The 22,067-nt window shown below is 43.1% G+C and overlaps 1 protein-coding gene across 28 annotated transcripts in view; it reads right to left on the minus strand.

Annotated features, from left to right (window-relative positions):
- The window catches only part of COBL (cordon-bleu WH2 repeat protein), a 102,523-nt gene that overhangs the window by 74,456 nt on the left and 6,000 nt on the right, over positions 1–22,067 (minus strand). For 22 of the 28 annotated variants that reach the window (XM_083473091.1, XM_083473114.1, XM_083473095.1 and 19 more), the window contains one exon: positions 1,915–2,121. In XM_083473091.1, coding sequence (XP_083329217.1) covers positions 1,915–2,121 — 207 coding nt within the window. Of the gene's footprint in view, positions 1–1,914; positions 2,122–3,008; positions 3,069–15,991; positions 16,121–16,176; positions 16,307–22,067 lie in introns of those variants that run through there. The other 6 variants (XM_083473110.1, XM_083473100.1, XM_083473097.1 and 3 more) reach the window with 4 other exon arrangements.

Raw genomic sequence — 22,067 nt, forward strand, 5'->3', positions numbered from 1 at the left:
GGAAACTTTGTGCCTCTTTGTGCCTCTGTTTGCTGACATGGGCATAGCCAGTGTTGAGCTCAAGGCAAGAAGCCCTGCACCTTTTCCTCATGGCCAGTTTGTCCTCACACCAGAACCACATCCACCAGAACCACTGAGTGGGTTGTAGGGATGGAGACACAAGCTTGACTGCTCTCATCCATCAGCTGTGTGACGGCTCTTGCTCATTAGCTATGAACAGGGATGAGCAAATCTACCAATTTCAGTTTCTCATCTTTCCAATCTTAAATTCAGTTATCCACATTTCCATATCACATGGTTTATTTTGTTTTTTAAAAAATCCTCATGAAAATTCATCAACATTTAATACAAATTTCTCATAATTATATGTATTTTTGCACGCAATTCTGCCTATATATTTTTAACAAAGCAGTTTTCTGTAACACAATGCATTTTTGTATGTTATTGTCACTAATACATGGATTTTTAATGTACACTTTATCCCAGTACATGCATGTTTGTACACATTACTCGGCTGCAGAACTTCATTGCAAAATTCAGAGAACTGGAAACTTTTAAGGATGCACTGAAGGATTGTATTGTGTCAGAAAGTGTGACAATTAAGGAGGTTTGCCTTTAAATGAATAAAATTTCTCTCCCATCCCTAGAATGGAGGACAACCCACCAAGCCTCAAGCCCTTCAGCCACTAAAGGAGGAGTCTGACAGAAAACCCACACAAAGGGAGATTTTGCTTTAAAACACCAACTGAATCGCAACTCAGCCACGAACCAAACCCAAAAGAGGAAGAAAGCCAATGCGAAGGACAGAGCCTCATGAAGCCTTGCCAGAATGTGGAAAGTGTAGAGAGCAGAGGCCCAAAATGTCCCCACCCACAAAGCCTCCACACCACCACTGGTGGTCATCTGGGTGGTGGAGATGCCTTCACATGCCCTCCGCAGTGGCAAACCCACCTTACCTAGGGGTTGGGGGAGTGAAGAGCACAAACGGGAAAGTCCTCCGTGTGACCTCTGGGCAACGGCTAAGAGGCAATGAGAGGCCTCTACATAACCTCCTTAATTCTTGGACATGTACTGGATTGCTCCACACCAATCATATAAAATGCTGGACAACAATTTGTTGTTTTCCCTACTTTTACTAGATTTCATCCTGTCTTAGTCTATCTGATTTTCCTCAAGATGTTTGTCTGTGTGGAAACATCCTTTCCTGGTCTTTTAAATTGTCCTCATGTGTGCTTCGCTTCAGGAAAGGATGGCTCTCTTCAGATATACAATTGTGCCCCGCAAGACGAATGCCTCGCAAGACGGAAAACCTGCTAGACGAAAGGCTTTTCCGTTTTGGAGGTGCTTCGCAAAACAAATCTCCTATGGGCTTCGCAAGACGACAATGTCTTGTGAGTTCCTGCTGGTTTTTTCCCCTCCCCCCCTTTTTCTAAGCCGCTAGCCGCTTATCAGCTGATCCGATCAGCAGATAAGCCGCTAAAAGCCGCTAATAGCACTAATAGCGCTAATCCGTCAATGGGCTTGCTTCGCAAGACGAAAAAACCGCTAGACGAAGAGAATCACAGAATGGATTCTTTTCGTCTTGTGAGGCACCACTGTATACACAATGCTTCAGAGGCAAAATGGTGTCCTATACTATGCACTGCACATAATTAAAATTAATAAATACGGTAGAGAAAAAATTGATTATATGCATATAAATTAGCCTCTCTTTGCATGCTGGATGAAATACATGTGCACTAAAAACACTAAAAACTAAAAACAGCAGGCGCTGCTTAACCTAACATGCACTGCTAGGTTATAAGCAGCGGGAGGGGGGGGAACCTGAAAATTATTGCATTGTCTTACATCTCTCCTCCTAAAAATGACATCAATGGGTAGATACAAATTGCTTCAAATGTCTGAAAGCCTTACCTGCCATGCACAGTAGTTTTCTGTTCTTCTCCATCTGGAAAAACTACTATAAAGTCCACCGTCCTGTTAATCAGATTTTCCTTCATATTTATCACACCCTGATCAGGCAGCGCTCCCAGGTCTGTAGGTAATTTGTGTTCATTATTAACTGTACAGGTGGCAGGAGTTTGGTTTGGTGGAGGTGGAGCACGAGCCTTCATTCTTCGTCTGAAAAAGAAAACAGTAGGAAGTTGGTTTGTTACATGCACATTATAATGGTTGGGAGTTACTCGTGCGTAATCCTGCCCCGTTTGAGCATTGGATTGCCTGGTTAAACCCTCCGGACTGCACAGCCCATCTCAGCGTGGCTGCCCTTAGTCACTCGTAGAATCTGTCTGTGGGCGTTTCTTAAAGCGTTGCCAACATAAGAGCTGTTTGACGCCCAATCGTTTCCGCCTCTCACTGCGCGGGAGTCTCCTGCGCAGGGTGGGCGTGGGCAGCGGGGTGCTTGGGCTCTCCTCGCTAACCTCCAACGAAGAGTCCTGGAGCCCCTGCACCTCCCTGTCCCGTTGCTCTCCTGGATCCCTGGTTACACTCATTCTCTTCCCCTTCTTCCCGGCTGAGTCTCCCTCTAGCGCTTGGACCTTCCCCTGCAGAATCAGAGACCCTCTCCTTCTCCCGTGCCTCTGATGGCAGTTCCCTGACACACATGCCCCAAAAGAGCAGTCGATACCACCTGCCCAGGTGATAAACACCTGCTTCCTTTGGACAGTAACAGGATGCATTACTTAGATTTTAGTGCTTAATAGCACGCTTCCAGGACAGAGTAGTTAGTACCCTGTATGCCAAGCCAATCACCCATCCAGGCTGTCACCAGACCCGGACCTGCAGTAAGCGGCCAGAGGCAGACACCCAGGGTCCCTTAGCAACCCACTCAGGAAAAAAACACTTTACCGCCATAACCACAATAGAAATTCCTACATTTTAAGCAACCCAAGTACTCAAAGCGCCCGGAGTGAGGGTGAGACAATTTCAGTAGGGAAACTGGAGGGGGCCAGTTTCATCAAGCCTTAGGTACACCTCTGCAAGAGGCCTAATAAGTCTTTGGATCATACCTTTCTAGCTTCATGCCATCTACGAGTCTTTTATAAAATGCTGAAAGCACAGAGCTGAGGACAGAGCCCTATGACTCAAGTCCTCCCTCTGGGCTGACACAGAACCATTAACAAGCATTCCCTGGGTGTGGTTGTTCAACCAGCTGTAGTATCAACCTTACAAGTAGTATCGTCGAGCCCACATTCCAAAAATGCAATATAGTAAAAACTCAGACAGATGCAGCAGATAAAGCAGAGACTTCAGAGTTTGTCCTAGGCCTTGCTGAAGTCCAGGTATACCATGTATGTGGCATTCCCATGATCTACCAAACAAATAACTCTCATCAAAAAAAGGAGGTAAGGTTGCCTGGGATGACTTCTCCTTCATAAACCTTGTAACCAAAGCTTTCTTTTCTGGAGGATCATGAGGTACTTAACAACCTGCTAGAGAAATGTGGCCAACGTTGACATCAAGCAGTGACTTGTAATCCACCAGAGCCATTCCCCACCCTTTGATGACAGGGGACATCATCTGTACATCTCCAGGCTTCTGGCTTCTCCTCTGATCTCAAATATTTCAAAAATATTCAGAATTCGCAAAAATTACAAGCAGCATCTCTGATGCAACACCTTCAAGCTCATTCAACTCCCTTGGGCTCAATTCATCTGACCCTAGACGTGTGAATTTACTGAAAGTAGCTTGGTGTTCACTAACCATCTTCTTACCTATCCAGGCTGCAAATCCCTCCTCACATTATTTGCTCTTGCCGTTTTAAATATAATGATAATGGCAGTAGACATCGCAAACTATTATTCAGGCAGGGAATATAACATAGTGCCAGATTTCCACAAAATCACTCTCCAGTCCTTTAGCCTCTCCTATTTGTTCTGCAAGTTTTTCTGTTACAGCTGCACTTATATTACAGAAATACATATCCTTCAATATCCCTTCTAACTCTGCAGTGATCCTTTATTTCTTCCCAGAGCCTACTCCATTTCATAGATCCTCCATTTGCCCTCTCTGCAAATAGTCCTCTAATTATATCCTCAATCTGCCTTTTTGCCCGTAGCCCAATTCACAGACATGGAAAAACTCAAGAGAAGTACACTTTTTATCTTTAATTCCACCTGCAAACTAGCCTGCCTGAAATCCACACTGCTCTCATTAATTTGCAACACCTCCTGAAGTTTTTACCTAAGAAACAGATTGACCCCATAATCCCTAAACAAAACTATATAAAAGATTTGCATAGCAAGTCACTTGCTACTATACTATTATCTTACCTCTCAGAATAAGCTGCTTGGCAGAAAATGCGAGAATTGTTCCTCAAAACAAAAATAGCATGAATACAATCCCTAAGATTTATGAACACTGAGATCCTGGAATGTAAAAAGAGCCATACCCTTTGGACCAATAAGGATCTTAGTTATTTATTAATAAAGATCACTAACAATGTAACCTTGGCATACCAAAGCCCAACTAACAGACGGCACCCTGTCAAATGCTTTTCACAAGGAATGCTCATAGCCTTCATTTCCTCACATCAACTCTGTAAAGTGACATATACAGTTTTGGTGAAAAGTGCAAGCCTAGGATTTTCACCTTCAGCTTGTAAGCTGTACAAGACACAACAGAAACCTTCCAGTGAGGTACTAAAGTACCTGGGTAAAGGTTCTCAACGTAACCTTAGAGAAAGTCTCTGGAAAGCAGCGCTACACCATGTACAAGCTTATTTGTCTGAACACTCAAGAAACGCATGCATTCAGGAGTTTGATAAACAGAAACGCTGCTTATACAGTACAGGGTTCCACAAGCATGAAAATATACAAAAGGAGTTTCCACAGGTGTGGCAGGTGAGAGTTCTGCTCCCATGCACTTCTGGTGTTAAAATTAAACCACATTATGTCTGCATGTTTGCCATGTTCATCTATAGTTTGGCCCCCAAACAGTATTTGGCTTAAAATCAGTCTGGGGTGTGAATGGCAAGTTTCACTAGATACACCCATTTCAGCTCCTTTCCCCCACTACCAAAATTGAGATGGCAGAATTAATGCAAAAAGGGCTCAGAGATGCTAGTTCTGGGCTTCCTATCTGAAAACGTCTACTGCCACATGGCAGAACTAGTCCTGGAATTTTGAAAAGCACGAGTTGTGCTGCTTTCAGAAGTGCATAAAACCATATTATTAAGTGGAACAGTCACATGCATTAAGGGGTACAAATGAAATACTCATATGGGAATCCAATGACACCTTTAAAAAAGGATGTCATCACTTTCCTATCATCACCAGCTATAAAAATCTGTACAGTGAATGAAAAATCTTATCTGAATTGTACTAAAGTAGAGCTGGGTAGAGAGTAAATTCCACTTAACGTGATTTTGTAAACTGCTTTTGTTATCAAGCCTCGTCCTGCAATGTCCCTTCTGTTCCCTGCCTAGTAAACTTCAGCAATTGCTCAACAGTGCTCTGTGCCACACACACTGCCAACTTAGGCAGGACTGATCAGAGTCTCCCCTTTTGCATTTTCTCTCTCGCTGCCCCCCCCCCATATATTTTGAGCGGATTATTGTTAATGCCCAGTTCCTGCCACTCTCCCAACATGTTCCTTTTTCCTCACACGCTCTTAGCAGTCTTTGTGCGGGTGCGGAGATCATATAAATCTCAGTTCATTTCAAACTGCTAATGAACCAAACATGCATCGCCAGTGAGGTAATGAAGTGTCCTTCTTTCACACAATAACCGTGTTGTTGCTGGAACATTATAATGAATAGATGCCTCGGCTGCTATTATTAGGAAATTCCACAGTTTGAATTCTAATGGGATTGGGGTTTCTTGTATTAAACGTTTGAGTGCCAGCTTTCATTTCAGGCTATATTTTCCGCAAACTCTTAAAAAGATGTTTGCTGGAAGAAAAACACTGTCATGCCTAGCCCTGAGCTAGCACCAGGCATGGAGTCCTTAGAGGACAGACTGGGCACCGCACAGGTTGAGGGTCTTGAGGAGCAGGCAGGGGCCCCTGAGTCCAACGCTGATGGTCCCCTGGAGGGGTCCTTCGCATGGATACCTAGCGAGGAACCCCTGGAGCTCACACTGCTGGAAACAACATAGGTCCCTAGCTTCAAGGTCTGATTCTACTCACTCTCCCTTGCTGTGTTGTACCTTGCCACACACACACACACACACACACACAACATACATGCATACATGTATGTGTGTGTGATCTTGACCTTGGTATGTTTCCTAATTTGTTTCTGGATTACATTTGGAACTAGATTATCTGTGCTTGATCGTGGTTTGTTTGGACTGTGTTCCACTGGTTATCTCTGTCGTCACTGGTGAGTAGTTCGGCTTATACCGCCTGTAACTGGGATCCCTGCCTCTGAGGGCATCTCCTGGAGTGTTACAAACATTCCCAGAGAGAATAATCATTATACATGCACACATTCACACTTACATACACTGCATTCGTAACGTCAGTGTGCAAATATCTGATATTTCCTTATTAAACCAATGAAACAGAAACTGGAATGCATGCAATCACAACAGTTGTTATCCACTATTTTGCTAATGCTTGTACTGAACAATTTCTGAACAATTTTGCTCATACAATTTCTGAAGGAATGAATAAACGTTTTGCAGTGCTGAAAGCTAACATGTTAGCCTTCAGCACCTACAGACACTGGGGCTACCCAAGTGAACAGCAGCAGCATCTTACTCACAAGCCTGTTTGTCTCTTTTATTATCATCCCCATCCTTCAACTAATACACTGCTCATTTTGTTACTCTGTGTGCCCCCTTCCCTGGCACAAAGAAGCCCCCATTTGTGCTTCCCTGGCTGTACCCAAGTGATTTGTTTAAACTCAACCTATCAACCTATTCTATTACACATAGGTCCCGCTATAGGAACCTAATTACCTCCTGAGAAATGGTTCATAAGGCAAGTGTTCTTATAGAGATGTGAACATTTCCATGATTTCTTATGAGGAAAATTCCAATGCACTCCTGACCCAGAAAGATTCACCCTGAAATTATTTATAGTAAAAAAAACCTGAACATTAGTATGATGAATAAAATCACAAACACCATTACCATTATGCCATATACCTGTATTTATTCAACAAACAAGTCAAACAAACAATGAAAAACAAACGCTTCACCTGACATCATGGTGGTGTCAAGTGATGGACGGGGGGGGGGGCAGCCCCACCCACCTGTCAAAGTGACCCCTGGGAGACCATAGGATCTTGGCTGCCAGCTGGATCCAGTTTCTAATCCCACTCCAACCAGTCTTTGAAGCAATCCAAAATGTGTGAAAAGTGGATGGAGCAATTTTTGTTATTCCCTAGTAGACTCACACAGATGAGGCATCTGATGTCGAAACTTTGGCTCCATCGTTGGAGTGAGATCTGATATATCCTATGGCCCCTGAAACGCTCTAACGGGGACTCAGAGGACTGCAGCTCAGTTGTTTTTAAGCTAGGAGAAATATGTGGGTTGGGCTTAAATCCTGCACATCCTTTTCCATTTATATTTAGTCTGTATAGCTAAATATACGAACACTAACATAATTAAATCCTCCACAGCCCTTGTGACTTCAAGGATGACATATATATTTAGTAATTATACCTATTTATACATAACTGAATATTAATCTTGAAGACCAGTTCAATATATCATTTATATTGGGCTCTTCCAGAAAAAGTTTCTTTGGGGGAGGGTGATCACTATATTTCAGGGGTGGCTTGAGGAGTTCCAGCCTGCCTGGTTCTTTTAAAGGAGCTTGACTTACCTGTAGCCCTCCAGAGGTTTTTGAAGTTGAACTCTCATCTGCTTTAGCCAGCATGGCCAATATTCATGCAAAACTTAGAGGTTAACCACCCATGGTTTAAAGTTGTTATCATCTTGGAATCACAGCATTTAATCTTTTACTTGTTTTAGGTAAACAGAAAACAACAGAAGCACTTATAAAATTAACTTCCCATTCTAAAATGTATTTTATATAATTGACTTTTTATTTTTATTCTTGGTATTTCATACAGTGGTACCTCAGGTTAAGTACTTAGGTAATTCGTTCCGGAGGTCCGTTCTTAACCTGAAACTGTTCTAAACCTGAAGCACCACTTTAGCTAATGGGGCCTCCCGCTGCCGCCGGAGCACGATTTCTGTTCTCATCCTGAAGCAAAGTTCTTAACCCGAGGTACTATTTCTGGGTTAGAGGTTAGAGGAGTCTCTAACCTGAAGCATATCTAACCCGAGGTATCACTGTATTGTTGTTTTATTGCTATGGCTGATGCAAATAAAGATTTTCATTCATTCATTCATAACTTCCCATTGCTTTTTGACACACATACTGTTACATTTTTAATCACATTTTTTTTATTCACACACTATTACTATAACAGGCTCCAGAAGGCTTCAAATTATTTTTGGTCATATGATTATTTGACTTGCCTTTTAGCCTTTGGTGCAATCTGATGCAAGCTGTTGGTGGCCTCATATCAACTGTGGAGCCCACAATTCAACCCCTACTATGTATGCTTTAATGCACAATATAAAAGCTTTGAAAATGTAGAAAGCACCTTTTTATTAGCTAATCTACTGCTATGAAAAACCCAGGACAAAATGGCCCCAAATGATAACTGTTTATTTATAATAATAAAAATAAACTTGTACACTACTGTTTCGTTTAAAGAAACCCAAAGGGATTTACCAGAATTATATACACACCAAAAAAACCTCTCCCAAATTTAAAACACATCACTGACTGTGAAAGAAAGTAGTATCTTAACTGTCTGCAGAAACCTGGTAGCAAAGAAAATATTTCAGCAAAAATTTAAAGGTGAATCTGGAAGACACCTGCTGAATCTCTATTGGAAGAGCATTCCACAGGTCAAAGTGTGAGTTTCACCACCAGTACACCAACAGGACATGGGACACCCTCCACTATCCTGGGAAATCCCTTTAATCCCAATTTTATTTTATTCTTTGGTAGATTTACAAAAAGAAAAACGCACACCAATAAATGCATTTTAGAAAGGGGCAAGATTAAGCATGGACGCACAAAGCATTAAAAATAAATAAAAACAAGACTCCTTGTGCTCTGCTCCCTCCTTCTTCCCACCCAGGGCGGTCTGCCCCTCTGCCTGCCCCTCAGAGCCAGAGCGTCATGTGGGGCTGGGCTTCAGTGGCGGCAACCTCTCCTCCTCTTCCTCCTCACCCCAGAAATCTAATGGGGAATCAAGATCTGTTGGGAGTGCTAATGCTGTGAGCCCTTCCATCTTACTCTCATGTTGTAGATTTGTGTAAGTGAGACCATATATCCTAAAGGCGACATTTTTCCACCTTCGCCACATCAAGCAGTTGGTCCCTTACCTTTCCCGCCCCGACCTGGCCACAGTGATCCATGCGACGGTCACCTCCAGGCTGGACTACTGTAATTCGCTCTACGCGGGGCTGCCCTTGAAGCTGTCCCTGAAACTCCAGCGGGTGCAGAATGCTGCAGCGAGGCTCCTCACAGGGTCTCTGCCATGGGAGCATATTCACCCAGTGCTTTTCAAGCTGCACTGGCTCCCGGTGGAGTACAGGGTCAGATTTAAGGTGCTGCTTTTGACCTTTAAAGCCCTTCATGGCCTAGGACCCTCGTACCTACGGGACCGCCTCTCCCGGTATGCCCCACGGAGAGCCTCAAGGTCCATAAATAGCAACACCCTAGAGGTCCCAGGCCCTAAGGAAGTTAGATTGGCTTCAACCAGAGCCAGGGCCTTTTCAACGCTGGCTCCGGTCTGGTGGATCGCTCTGCCTCATGAGACCAGGGCCCTGCGGGATCTGATTTCTTTCCGCAGGGCCTGTAAGACAGAGTTGTTCCACCTGGCCTTTGGCTTAGAATCAATTTGATTCCCTCCCCCTCTTTCTTTTTTCCTTTCTCCTCCTGTGAAGAGGCTGCATTTTAATGTTGTATTTTAATCTTGTTTTTTAAGTTGTATTTTAATCAACTTGCTTTTATTATTGGTTGTTAGCCGCTCTGAGCCCGGCCTTGGCTGGGGAGGGTGGGGTATAAATAAAAAATTATTATTATTATTAAAGACACTACAGTCTTCAGTGACCTTAATTCCAAGGAACTCAAACCCTGGGTAAGCGCCTGGAACCGCTCAAATCTCTTGCTGCTCAGAGCAATAATATTTTGTTTTGATTAAGGGGAAGGACAGTCTAGAAATTATTAAATTGGGCCTGAGATGCAGGAATCTTGATTTAACAGCAAATTAGACTTGCAATTCATTAGTCCTTGAAATGACCTCTTACGAGTGTGTGCTTCTATTTTGACTGTCGAGACTGAACACTGTAAAACAAATATACAAACATTTGTCCCCCGTTGAGTTATCCAATGCATGCTGCTACGCCCATGTCCTGAAGGACTGATCCAAAATAACTGCGGCATTAATATTACACAACTGTAATTATAGATACTGCTAGAGAAGCAGGAAGAGCTTTCAGGAGTATGACTGTAAAGGAATGCTGCAGCTTTATAGCATCTCTATACCTCAGGAATTATCTAGATCCTACACAAGGAACAACTCACTAAGTGAAAGCTATTTAGTTTTTGCATTTGAACATTCATTTGCATCTCACTGTCTGTAAATCATCCACCCAATAGTTGTATAGGAAAAATATTATTTAGAAATGAACTCAGATAGGTTGACTGTGGCTTTTCTCCCACTAAACAATCCAGAGCCCACCCACAACCAACAGGAAAGTTCCAGGAACTTTGTTGGCCTTCACATTTTGTACTTAAGTTCTAGCTGCTGCCTAGCATTCTGAAATTAAGTGAATAAACCTCCCAGACCAGGGGAAGCTTGCCCTAATGGATTTCTGAACCTCAGGCTGCTAAGAACATTGACAAGCCTACAGTGAGGGGGGAAGGTATTTGATCCCCTGCTAAATTTGCCAGTTTGACGAACCAGAGCAGCGCACGGAAACGCCATTACTCATTATAATGCACATCAATCTCTGACTTTTGTCTTCTGGGTTTCTGGGGGTTTTCCTGTTGTTATTCTGTCTCTCACAGCTACAATAAACTTACCATTAAAATTATGGACTGGTCATTTCTTTGTCAGAGGGCAAACGGGCAAATTTAGAAGGGAATCAAATACTTTTCCCCCTCACTGTACCTGAAGCATGTTTATATATCAGTAATACTCACTAAGAAAAGCAATGACAAACCTAGACAGCATCCTAAAAAATAGAGACATCACCTTGCCAACAAAGGTTCGTATAGTAAAAGCTATGGTTTTCCCAGTAGTGATGTATGGAAGTGAAAGCTGGACCATAAAGAAGGCTGATCACCAAAGAATGGATGCTTTTGAATTCTGGTGTTGGAGGAGACTCTTGAGAGTCCCATGGAGTGCAAGAAGATCAAACCTCTCCATTCTGAAGGAAATCAGCCCTGAGTGCTCACTGGAAGGACAGATCCTGAAGCTGAGGCTCAATACTTTGGGCCACCTCATGAGAAGAGAAGACTCCCTGGAAAAGACCCTGATGTTGGGAAAGATGGAGGGCACAAGGAGAAGGGGACGACAGAGGACGAGATGGTTGGACAGTGTTCTCGAAGCTACCAGCATGAGTCTGACTAAACTGCGGGAGGCAGTGGAAGACAGAAGTGCCTGGCGTGCTCTGGTCCATGGGGTCACGAAGAATCGGACACCACTAAACGACTAAACAACAACAACAACAATACTCACTAAGCTCACTGAGACAACCTCAAGTATATATAAAATAGTAGTCTTCATGGTGTATTACAGGGCAAAGTAATCAGTGAGACAAATAGGTCAGTTTTTAACTGGCGGCACAGGACACTGTTGTATTACAACAGTTACTAAGGGCAGAAGGGCACACAGGTAACTTGACTTCGGGCTGCTAAATTATAAGTTATGAGCGTTGGACTAGATGACTCTCTCCCACTGTGCAAGAGCGCCGGCCACCTCCTATGGACAGGGAGCGGACCTGAGTGAAGACTGCTGCCTTCGGGTCTGCTCCCGAAGCCCCACCCCCAGGCTGCCACAGAATGGGCAAATTTCAAAATTGGGTCAGGCAGGAACCCAAGATGCTCCAGATGCAAGCATGATGGCCCTGCTCCGGAGAGTAGCAGAGCCACAGCGACGGATCTCAACCGCCGCCCACCCTGGACCAGGAAAGCAGCCATTATGGGGAATTTACAACTCATGGCTGTAATACTTATGTAACTGTTGTAATTATGTTATTTGTATGTAGATGGTACAATATTTTTAAGGCTTAAATAACTATGAAGTCAGTTAGACCCCATACACGTTTTTTGTAGGTATTCTGCACTTTACAGAATCTTGGATTGTTGTAATTGTTTGCTTGGCGGGAACCGAACTATGAGCATTGGTTTGCACAAAATGCTAATAAATAATAATAATAACAATAATAATAATTTATTATTTATACCCCGCCCATCTGGCTGAGTTTCCCCAGCCACTCTGGGTGGCTTCCAATCAAGTGTTAAAAACAATACAACATTAAATATTAAAAACTTCCCTGAACAGGGCTGCCTTCAGATGTCTTTTAAAGAGAAGATAGCTGCTTATTTCCTTCACATTTGAAGGGAGGGCGTTCCACAGGGTGGGTGCCACCACCGAGAAGGCCCTCTGCCTGGTTCCCTGTAGCTTGGCTTCTCACAATGAGGGAACCGCCAGAATGCCCTCAGCGCCAGAAGGCTCTCAGTGTCCGGGCAGAACAATGGGGGTGGAGACGCTCGTTCAGATATACAGGACCGAGGCCGTTTAGGGCTTTAAAGGTCAGCGCCAACATTTTTAATTGTGCTCGGAAATGTACTGGGAGCCAAGGCAGATCTCTCAGGACCGGTGTTATGTGGTCCTGGCGGCCACTCCCAGTCACCAGTCTAGCTGCCGCATTCTGGATTAATTGCAGTTTCCGGGTCACCTTAAAAGGTAGCCCCATGTAGAGTGCATTACAGTCGTCCAAGCGGGAGATAACTAGAGCATGCACTACTCTGGTGAGACAGTCTGCTGGCAGGTAGGGTCTTAGCCTGCGTACCAGATGGAGCTGGTAGATGCTAAGCTAGTAGATGCTAAGCTAGTACTCTGGTTTGTGTCCTCCCAACATAGCTGAGAGAGGGGATCAGCGTGCCTGAGGGTGCTTGCTAGTTCCAGGTCAACTGTAATTTGTTTAGCTTACAATTATGTACAAACTAGGCCTTCTATTGAAATATAATCAGAATTTGTATTTTCCTTTAAAGAAAGAAGGTTTTTTATATGTGGCATTTAGTGATAAATTGGGGTGGGTGGGTGTCCTTTTTCACTGATCCAAGCTTTGGATGGGATTACTTAAAAAAGTTGCCATGCATTATCCTCAAAATCAGGTTCTTGTGCAAAAGGCTGCTGTGTGTGAATTAAGAACTAGCACCTGGGTCTGGAGATTCAAATGTGTACACACCAACTAAACAGATGGTGTGTTTCACTGCCACCAATTGCCTATTTTGAGCTGAGTGTGGGGAATGACTGCCCCCCCCCCAACAGTAGCAGGAGATTAGAATGATCAAAGATGGCAGCAGTGACCCAATCTTCATCAGTTGCATATATTCAGATCCTAAAATGCAATGCACTCAAGCCAGTACTGTAAAGCATCTAGGGAGAAATGCAATCCTGCATAATGTGAATATGATGCAGATGTTGGACTTTCAGAGAGAATTAAAATTATTAGGTCTCAAATGGCATACCATTTCTGAGATAAGGAAGCGTCACAACAAAATAATAATTACCATGTATAATTAGCAGCTCACTATACGAAGTTTCGCTCATTTAACTAACAGCTCAAGGCAAAACATTACACATTTTTGCAGCAAAGGAAACATTTGCTAAAAAGCACTACAGCAAGTGCTGATACAGCTACTTAGAAAACCCATACCTTTGAACATTCTAAATTAAACAACCAGTACTTCCAGTCATTTCTTTAGCATTTCATTATTGTACCATGCGCAAGCACAAAAATACTACAATAACTTTATAATTAGGAGAAAGCACACTCTTAAAAAGCAAACACATCAGAATAACGCAAGCCATTATTCCATCATTGACTGCTTTTCTTCTATCGAGGAAAAAGGATTCATTCATTCCCTCTCAAAGACACAGCGCTTCCTGACTACTTTAATTTCAACATCAAACAATTCAAAGAAATTTAATCCAGGGAAGCCCAGGATGCTGAATGAAGTAGCTTGTGATTTTCTGTTTAAATATAAACTCATAAAAGATGTACCGTAGCACACATCCAGCCTGGTGCTATACAGAGTGCAAGGTTCTGCTGCAATCTGAGTTTAAACTGTCTTACTAAATGATCCTAACACAGTATTTATATTCTGAATAAAAGCACATTCTGATAAAATTGCAACCAACCTGTATGCTAGTGAACTCTATTCCAAAATACAGAACTTACAATTTACAGCACTGGTTTTCAAACCTTTATACTTTCAAGGAGGTGTTTCCACATGAACCTCTCTGCCAAGAAACCTCTATGCATCTGACACAAAACTTCAAAATTTTGTAGGATTCTGAGAACAAATTATGAATTTTCTACTTGAAAATCACTGCCATGTAGGCAATTGCTCTTAGTATTACTTATAGGCAATTTCACAATGGTTTAACAAGTTTAAACTAACATCAAAAACATTATGATAAAAACAAGACATGAAACAACCAGTTTCAGCAACGGCAATACCCAAAGCATAAAAGGAGCTTGTCACCCACCATAAAAGGAAGGCAGCCCCAAAGGCTTTCAAAGAAAAAGAAAAACCACACACACTTTGCCCCTTACCCCCAAAATGACACCAGGGAGGAAGTTATGTAAACCTCTCATGAAATGGTCTCCAGAACATCAGAACCGCTCCTGAGAAAGCCTATTCTGGCTGGCCACAATCCAGCCGACGCCCAAGATGGAGCATGGCTTAATTCTGGCATCTCGCATGCCAGTAGGGTTCATATTTCCTGAAATAAGCAGGGCCCAAGCAACCTATGGTTGTTGTTGTTGTTTTCTTTAAAAAGTACAAACCAGCACCTGGATCCCAAACCGGCTTCTGCACCTATTAATTAGCAGGTTGGCTGCTGCAATCTGCGCTCACATTTCTACACTATTTTCAAAGGCAGCCCCAGGTGGAATGCATTACAGTAGTCTAGTATAAAAGTCACCAAACCATTGAACCATAAGCCTCAGAAAATGAGTGCTGTGTGAAAGCGCCCCATAATCCTGGAGATGGTATTGGTATTTGCCATAATGTCCAATTATCTGCATCACTTTTATATCTCCAGATGACATGTGGCTAGGCACATGACAGAAGATAAAATTCTGTTTATGTGATCCTCATAGATGCCCCCCCCCCTCAAAATCAGGGTGCAACAGTCACATGGATTGGGCATAAGCACATTGGGATACAGTCCCCTATTCAAACATTATGTACAATGGGTGGGTTTTAAAGGCAGAGCCAGATATAAACAATCCCTGTGAAGAGGTGAGCTCCCATTGCTCGGTCCCAGCTCCTGCCAACCTAGCAGTTCGAAAGCATGTCAAAGTACAAGTAGATAAATAGGTACCGCTCTGGCGGGAAGGTAAACGGCGTTTCCGTGTGCTGCTCTGGTTCGCCAGCAGCGGCTTAGTCATGCTGGCCATATGACCCGGAAGCTGTTTGCGGACAAATGTCAGCTCCCTCAGCCAGTAAAGCGAGATGAGCACCGCAACTCCAGAGTCGTCCACAACTGGACCTAACAGTCAGGGGTACCTTTACCTTTACCCTCTTGTAGTAGGGCACGGCTCAATAATTTCTATTTCTAAAAACTCAGCCCTCAACTATTGGAAGATACGGAGTGGCATTGCTTTTTGAAAACTACCACAGCTAACTTGAGAACATTTTTTAATAAACAGAGACTGAACTGGATGAAGTTTACCTGATTGTTGGGAAGTCAAAACCCAGAAGTACTTACGACTCAGAGCTTTTCAAAACAGGATTTGTACTATCTGTCCCAAGTACAGGCTGGTGGCAGCAGTCCAAAAAACCATGATCCAAGGGGCCCCGCACTGGCTTGAGGCGGACCCTTATGCGCCAGGCACTCCTGCACCCGGCCCCACTCCTCCCTGCCTTGGATGTTCTGGGTGGGTAGCACAATACCTGGGCTTTCGATTCGGAGTCGCTCAGTTGCTCTGCGCTCTGGCCATGCGTGCTTCCCAGGCATTGCACACTGGGTAATTTGATAGCAGGCACAAATGTCCACAGCAGTGCTACTAAGGAAGAGAGACAGCAGTGGGTGTGGCGCTGCCTAATTTTGTGCTGGGGGGGGACATATGATCAGGCGTCCCTCTCTTAATAGGGTAATGTAATGCCTCATGATTTGGCACTACCACCGTTTTGCACCAACGAAAACAGCAGAAGGCACGCTTTCTTTGCTCCCCCGGCAATAAAATAAGAATAAAACAAAACGTTGAAGGGGCCAGCTGCCTCTTCTGTGGAGCACGGTAGGGATGGCTGGTGTGAGTGTGAGAGAGAAATGATGAGGAATGATTCATAAGCAGTAAACAGCTGTCATGGACTGGCTGGATGCTAAAGGGGGGTGAGAGGCACCTGCTAGGGAACACCGAAAGGAACCTCCAAGGGAAGATTTCCTGTTTGGCAGGGGGTTGGACTCGATGGCCCTTGTGGTCTCTTCCAACTCTATGATTCTATGCTTCTAAGACTCAGAGCCCAGCAATTGGTGGTGGGACGACAATGTGTGGTCAGAGGGACAGCAGGCAGGGAGGAGGTGTCATAAGCCATGGGTAGTCAAACTAAGGCCCGGGGGTAAGATCCGGCCCAATCGCCTTCTAAATCCGGCCCGCATGTTTTTACATGAGTAGAATGTGTGCTTTTATTTAAAATGCGTCTCTGGGTTATTTCTGGGGCATAGAAATTTGTTCATTTTCCCCCCTTCAAAATATAGTCTGGCCCCCCAAAAGGTCTGAGGGACAGTGGACAGGCCCCCTGCTGAAAAAGTTTGCTGACCCCTGTCATAAGCTGAAGGGGCAACAGGGTTTAGTGAGCTAGAAGAGGCTGGAGCAGAGAACAGTCCAGAAGCAGAGGCAGAAGCAGAGGCTGGAGGGGGGGGCAGGTGATGAGATATGCTGAAGAAGCCAGGGGGTCTCTCCCTCCTACTGTGGCCAACACCCCCCCATGTCTCTCAGAACCGGCAGAGGTATGGAGGGCAGAGCTGGACAAGGTGCTGGTGTCTCCAACTGCTTGGGAAGGAGCCTGGAGAGGAGGAGACTTGGAGAGCTGTGGAAAAGCGGGGACCTTCAACTGCCTCATTGGGGCAAGGTCCACTGGGAATAGCTGTTGTGCTCATGAGGCCTGAGCTGTTGTGTTTCTTTGAATAAAGAGTTAACTTCACGGACACCTTATAAGTTATTGCTGGCCTGCTCCCAACACCAGCCCTGACAATAGCATCTCCTTTTGCAAATGAAACGGAGCAGAGAGCCAAGCAGTCAACAAACCAGAAATAAACAATACTGTCTTTAAAGGGGGTGGGAATCCCTTTGAATAGAAGAGCTATTGTGCTGGACCCATCCAGAGATCCATCTAGTCCAGCCAGGTGCTTCAGGAAATGAACAAGCACAGTTTGAGGCCAATAACCCTTTTACGGTTGCTTGTCTCCCCTCCTTCAGCATATTCAGGGGTAGACAGCCTCTGAACCAGGAGGATGAAATATGTCTATCAAAAGATATTTAGCCAATTGATATTTTAAAGTTCTCTAAGCCAGTGGCCAACCATATGATGTGTTGCGTGGAAAAGTCAGTTATCTTCTGCTACACTTCAAATCCACAGAGGGATCTCAAGTTCTAGTTTTACAGCAATGATGAAAACCTCTGAGTACCAGGCAAACAAAGCAGTGCTTGTTAAAAATACCTAAACTACAACTTGTAATTTCTTATCTACTTTATCAGATCTGCACCATGCAATTCTCTATATGTTTACTCAGAATTAAGTCCCACTACGTTTGCCGATCAGAAGAACGGCGGTTCAAATCCCCGTGATGGGTGAGCTCCCGTTGCTCGGTCCCTGCTCCTGCCAACCTAGCAGTTCGAAAGCACGTCAAGGTGCAAATAGATAAATAGGTACCGCTCCGGCGGGAAGGTAAACAGCATTTCCATGTGCTGCTCTGGTTTGCCAGAAGCGGCTTAGTCATGCTGGCCACATGACCCAGAAGCTGTATGCCAGCTCCCTCGGCCAGTAAAGCGAGATGAGCGCTGCAACCCCAGAGTCGTCCGCGACCGGACTTAATGTTCAGGGGTCCCTTTACCTTTACCTTTTATGTTCAGTGTGTGAGGCTTGCTCCCAAGGAAGCATGTTTGGGAGGTTCCGTGATTTAATTTGGATAGCTTTAAGAGTATAAACACCATGAACAAAAAGGCAGCACAGCACAATCGACAGAAGGGAAAAAATAAAATTTTTGCCTATGTTTTGGTTCAGGACGTTAGACCATCAAGGGGCTGCACTCAGGACGGTCCACTGATAATTGTTTGTCCAAGGGCCACAAAAACCCTGCAAAACTATCCAACAGCTGTTTTTTTAAAAAAGTAATAACAGCAAACATGTGCATTTATAAACAGCAATTTTTACCTTACATATATTGTACATTGCCAAGACCCATAACTGAGTCCAAGCATGGTGTTTTCTAAAAAAAAACCCAGTAATAATAAGGAATGTCTAGCCTTCTGGAGCTGAAAAGGTTGCAGAATGTCCAACTCACTCAGTTCTTATGGGGTAGGAAGAAGAAGGTGCCTCATTTGAAACACAACAATCTCGTCATGTCACCAGAGCCCAGCAAAATCAGAGGTGGCATTATCAAGAGGCGCCAGAATCAGGTTAACAGAAAGAAAGTCAAGAGTATCAGAAAGTTCAAGGTGTCAGTGACCAGACCCAAGGTCTAAGTACCGTATTTTTTGCTCTATAAGACTCACTTTTTCCCTCCCAAAAAGTAAGGGGAAATGTGTGTGCGTCTTATGAAGCGAATGCAGGCTGTGCAGCTATCCCAGAAGCCAGAACAGCAAGAGGGATTGCTGCTTTCACTGCGCAGCGATCCCTCTTGCTGTTCTGGCTTCTGGGATTCAGAATATTTTTTTTCTTGTTTTCCTTCTCCAAAAACTAGGTGCGTCTTATGGTCTGGTGCGTCTTATAGAGCGAAAAATACGGTGCCTGTCTAAGGAGGCAAAGGAGGAGACCCCAGAACAGACTCCAGCACTGGCTTTGGTAAACACACAACCTAGAAACATTTTTAAAGGCGTTATACAATATGTATGTGGTATGCACTTCATGTGGATTTCTGCAATATTATCTTTTTTAAAGATTGTATTCAGGAACAGGCATACTGTACAACATTTTTAGTCCAATTTGAATGCATGTTTTTCCCACACACACAAAATCCGTGAAATGGCTTTGGATTAGAACTCAGTTTGTTCCTATAAAAAACAATGTAAATGCAAATGAACTCAAAAGAGCCCAACTTTTGATCCTCTCAAAAGATCAGAATCCATGAAAACCTATTTCAACAAGAATACAGTGGTACCTTGGGTTAAGTACTTAATTTGTTCCGGAGGTCCGTTCTTAACCTGAAACTATTCTTAACCTGAAGCACCGCTTTAGCTAATGGGGCCTCCTGCTGCCGCCGCGCCGCTAGAGCACGATTTCTGTTCTCATCCTGAAGCAAAGTTCTTAACCCGAGGTAATATTTCTGGGTTGGTGGAGTTTGTAACCTGAAGCATATGTAACCTGAGGTACCACTGTAGTTCCTCTCAGATGAGGAACTCAGAAGTGGTATGTACATGAAGCAGAATCAATGGAAGTATTCCAGATGTTACAATGCACTATTTTAGAAGGCAGATACAAGACACATAAAAGCTTTATGCAAAATGAAAATCTGCCACATTAAGGAGAAATGTTCTATCCCATCCATCTCCATGATTTTCCTTTATTAGATATTCCTTGAATATCGTCATGAAGATATGTCTATGCTGTTTTGGCATGCAGAAACAATGCAAGCTTCCTAATGCACAGAATTGTATAAACAGAAAGAAGGAAGTGATCTGAAGCCAAGGGAGCGTTATCACGAATCAGACTTAATGAAAATATAGATTAGCTGTCCATTATTTAGGATATGGAAATCTAAGCCTTACTGTTAACTGCACTTATATTCCTTGTCATTGTTGTTAAAGAGAGTATTCTTTTTGTAATTGTTTATACTGAACTGTGTACATTTTATTCATAAGTTTCTGAAGATTGTGGTGCTTTGGAGCTTTAATATAGAATTGTACGAAAAATATTAAGCATTTACAGAATAAAGCCCAGTTGTAATACTGCAAATTCCCGCATGGTGGGATTCCAAAACGCCTTTTGTGCAATCAGTTGTAAGCATTAGAATGACTTCCCTTAAACATGGATCTGAAGCAGCAATATACTATATATTACTTGAGGGAAAATTGTAGTTGGTGAGGAGTAAATATTTTTGATATTTGTTTTTTTAAGAAAGCTTTTTTAGTCTGTTCTACTGCTTTTAAGATTTGTATTTAAGATGGGTCTAGAAACTGCACTTTCTAAGAGCATGTTTTCCATCTACTAAAGCACCTAGTTGTTGCATCTCACAAGTAAGGTGAGCCACAGTTTTATTCAATGAAAAAATGTTGGTAAACATATATTCAGATGATGCCCCAATGGGACCTTGCACAAGGGAATGATATTCTTGTATGTCACAGAAGAAGACTGTGTAAGTCAAAACGTGTTTGCTGCAATCATAAACTTCAGAACACATCTGATATCACCTTCTGAATAAAAGTGATCTGATACACATTCAATGTATCTTATTTATGTGAAGCTCTATACAGTTTGTTAACATTATTGTTTACAATTTTATCTCTCATTGAAGTTTTTTTAGCCTTCTATATTGTGTTTACTGAGTACCTTGACTTTGGGTTTTTTGCACTGATAAATGCAAGTGGTGAGCGAATAAATCATTTACCTGAACAGGAAGTCAGGAAAACAGCAGTTAATAAAACCAATAAATACTGTAAAACAGCAAGATTGATTTAGAACAAAGTGAGCACAAACAATACATGATTAAAGGTTAACTCCTCTATGTAACTGGCAGTAGCAAGTCACACATTCTAAACATCTGACAAAGATGGCAAGATTCCAAATGGCTGTGTCTCTGACTCGTTTTAAAATAAAGACTGGCTTCGAATTTCAGTTGCAGCACGCCATGCAACGCTTTACAACAGCCTCCAGCAATCTAGAGCAGCTTTGGACTACAATTCCCATCAGCCTCAGCCAGCATAGCCTGCTGGGAGGGACTGGTGCTCTGTTTTGGACTACAATACCCATCTGTAGGGCACCAGATTGACAAGAGAGCAGCATTTATCTGCACTAACGCATGATGTAAAGGTTTTCAATATACCAGGCAAGACATCTTACACAGTCAGCAAATGATAATACTATTAATGATTTAGCTAGAAACATAAGTTTGCATTCCACCTCTGTGGAAAAGTGCAGAATGAAAGGACCCTGAATCTTGCTTATATGTCTTATAAGCAAGTGCTATTATATGTAGAGTAATCCTGCTTAATTTTATTTTGGTCTAGCTGTTGCCTCTTTGAAAGACCAATATTCTCAAAGACATAGCAATAATTTGTGTATCAAAATACTACCATTTAAATGCAAGATACATGCCAGTAAAAAAATCCAAAAGGTCTCCCCCTTTCATCCACAGTCTAGATTTAGTAGTAAGAAGAAGCAAATTCTCACCACTATCTGATGTTAAAATTAGAAATTCAATACTGGCTCAATTAGGACTGAAGAAAAGAGACCACACCACAGATCACAAGTTCCCCGTGAAAATCTGTGGCGCCTCTTAGTATTCCCACGAGAGAGGGTGGCCTATGCACCTGTTACAGTTTTAAATACACTAAAAAGTATACCTTTTGATTGATTTCTTTAAAAGTGAATTTTGACTACATAGCTAAGTGTCTGGAAGCCATCTT

This window comes from Podarcis liolepis, assembly GCF_965112155.1.
Source record: "Podarcis liolepis genome assembly, chromosome: 13".
In the NCBI taxonomy this organism is placed as follows: Eukaryota; Metazoa; Chordata; class Lepidosauria; order Squamata; family Lacertidae; genus Podarcis; species Podarcis liolepis.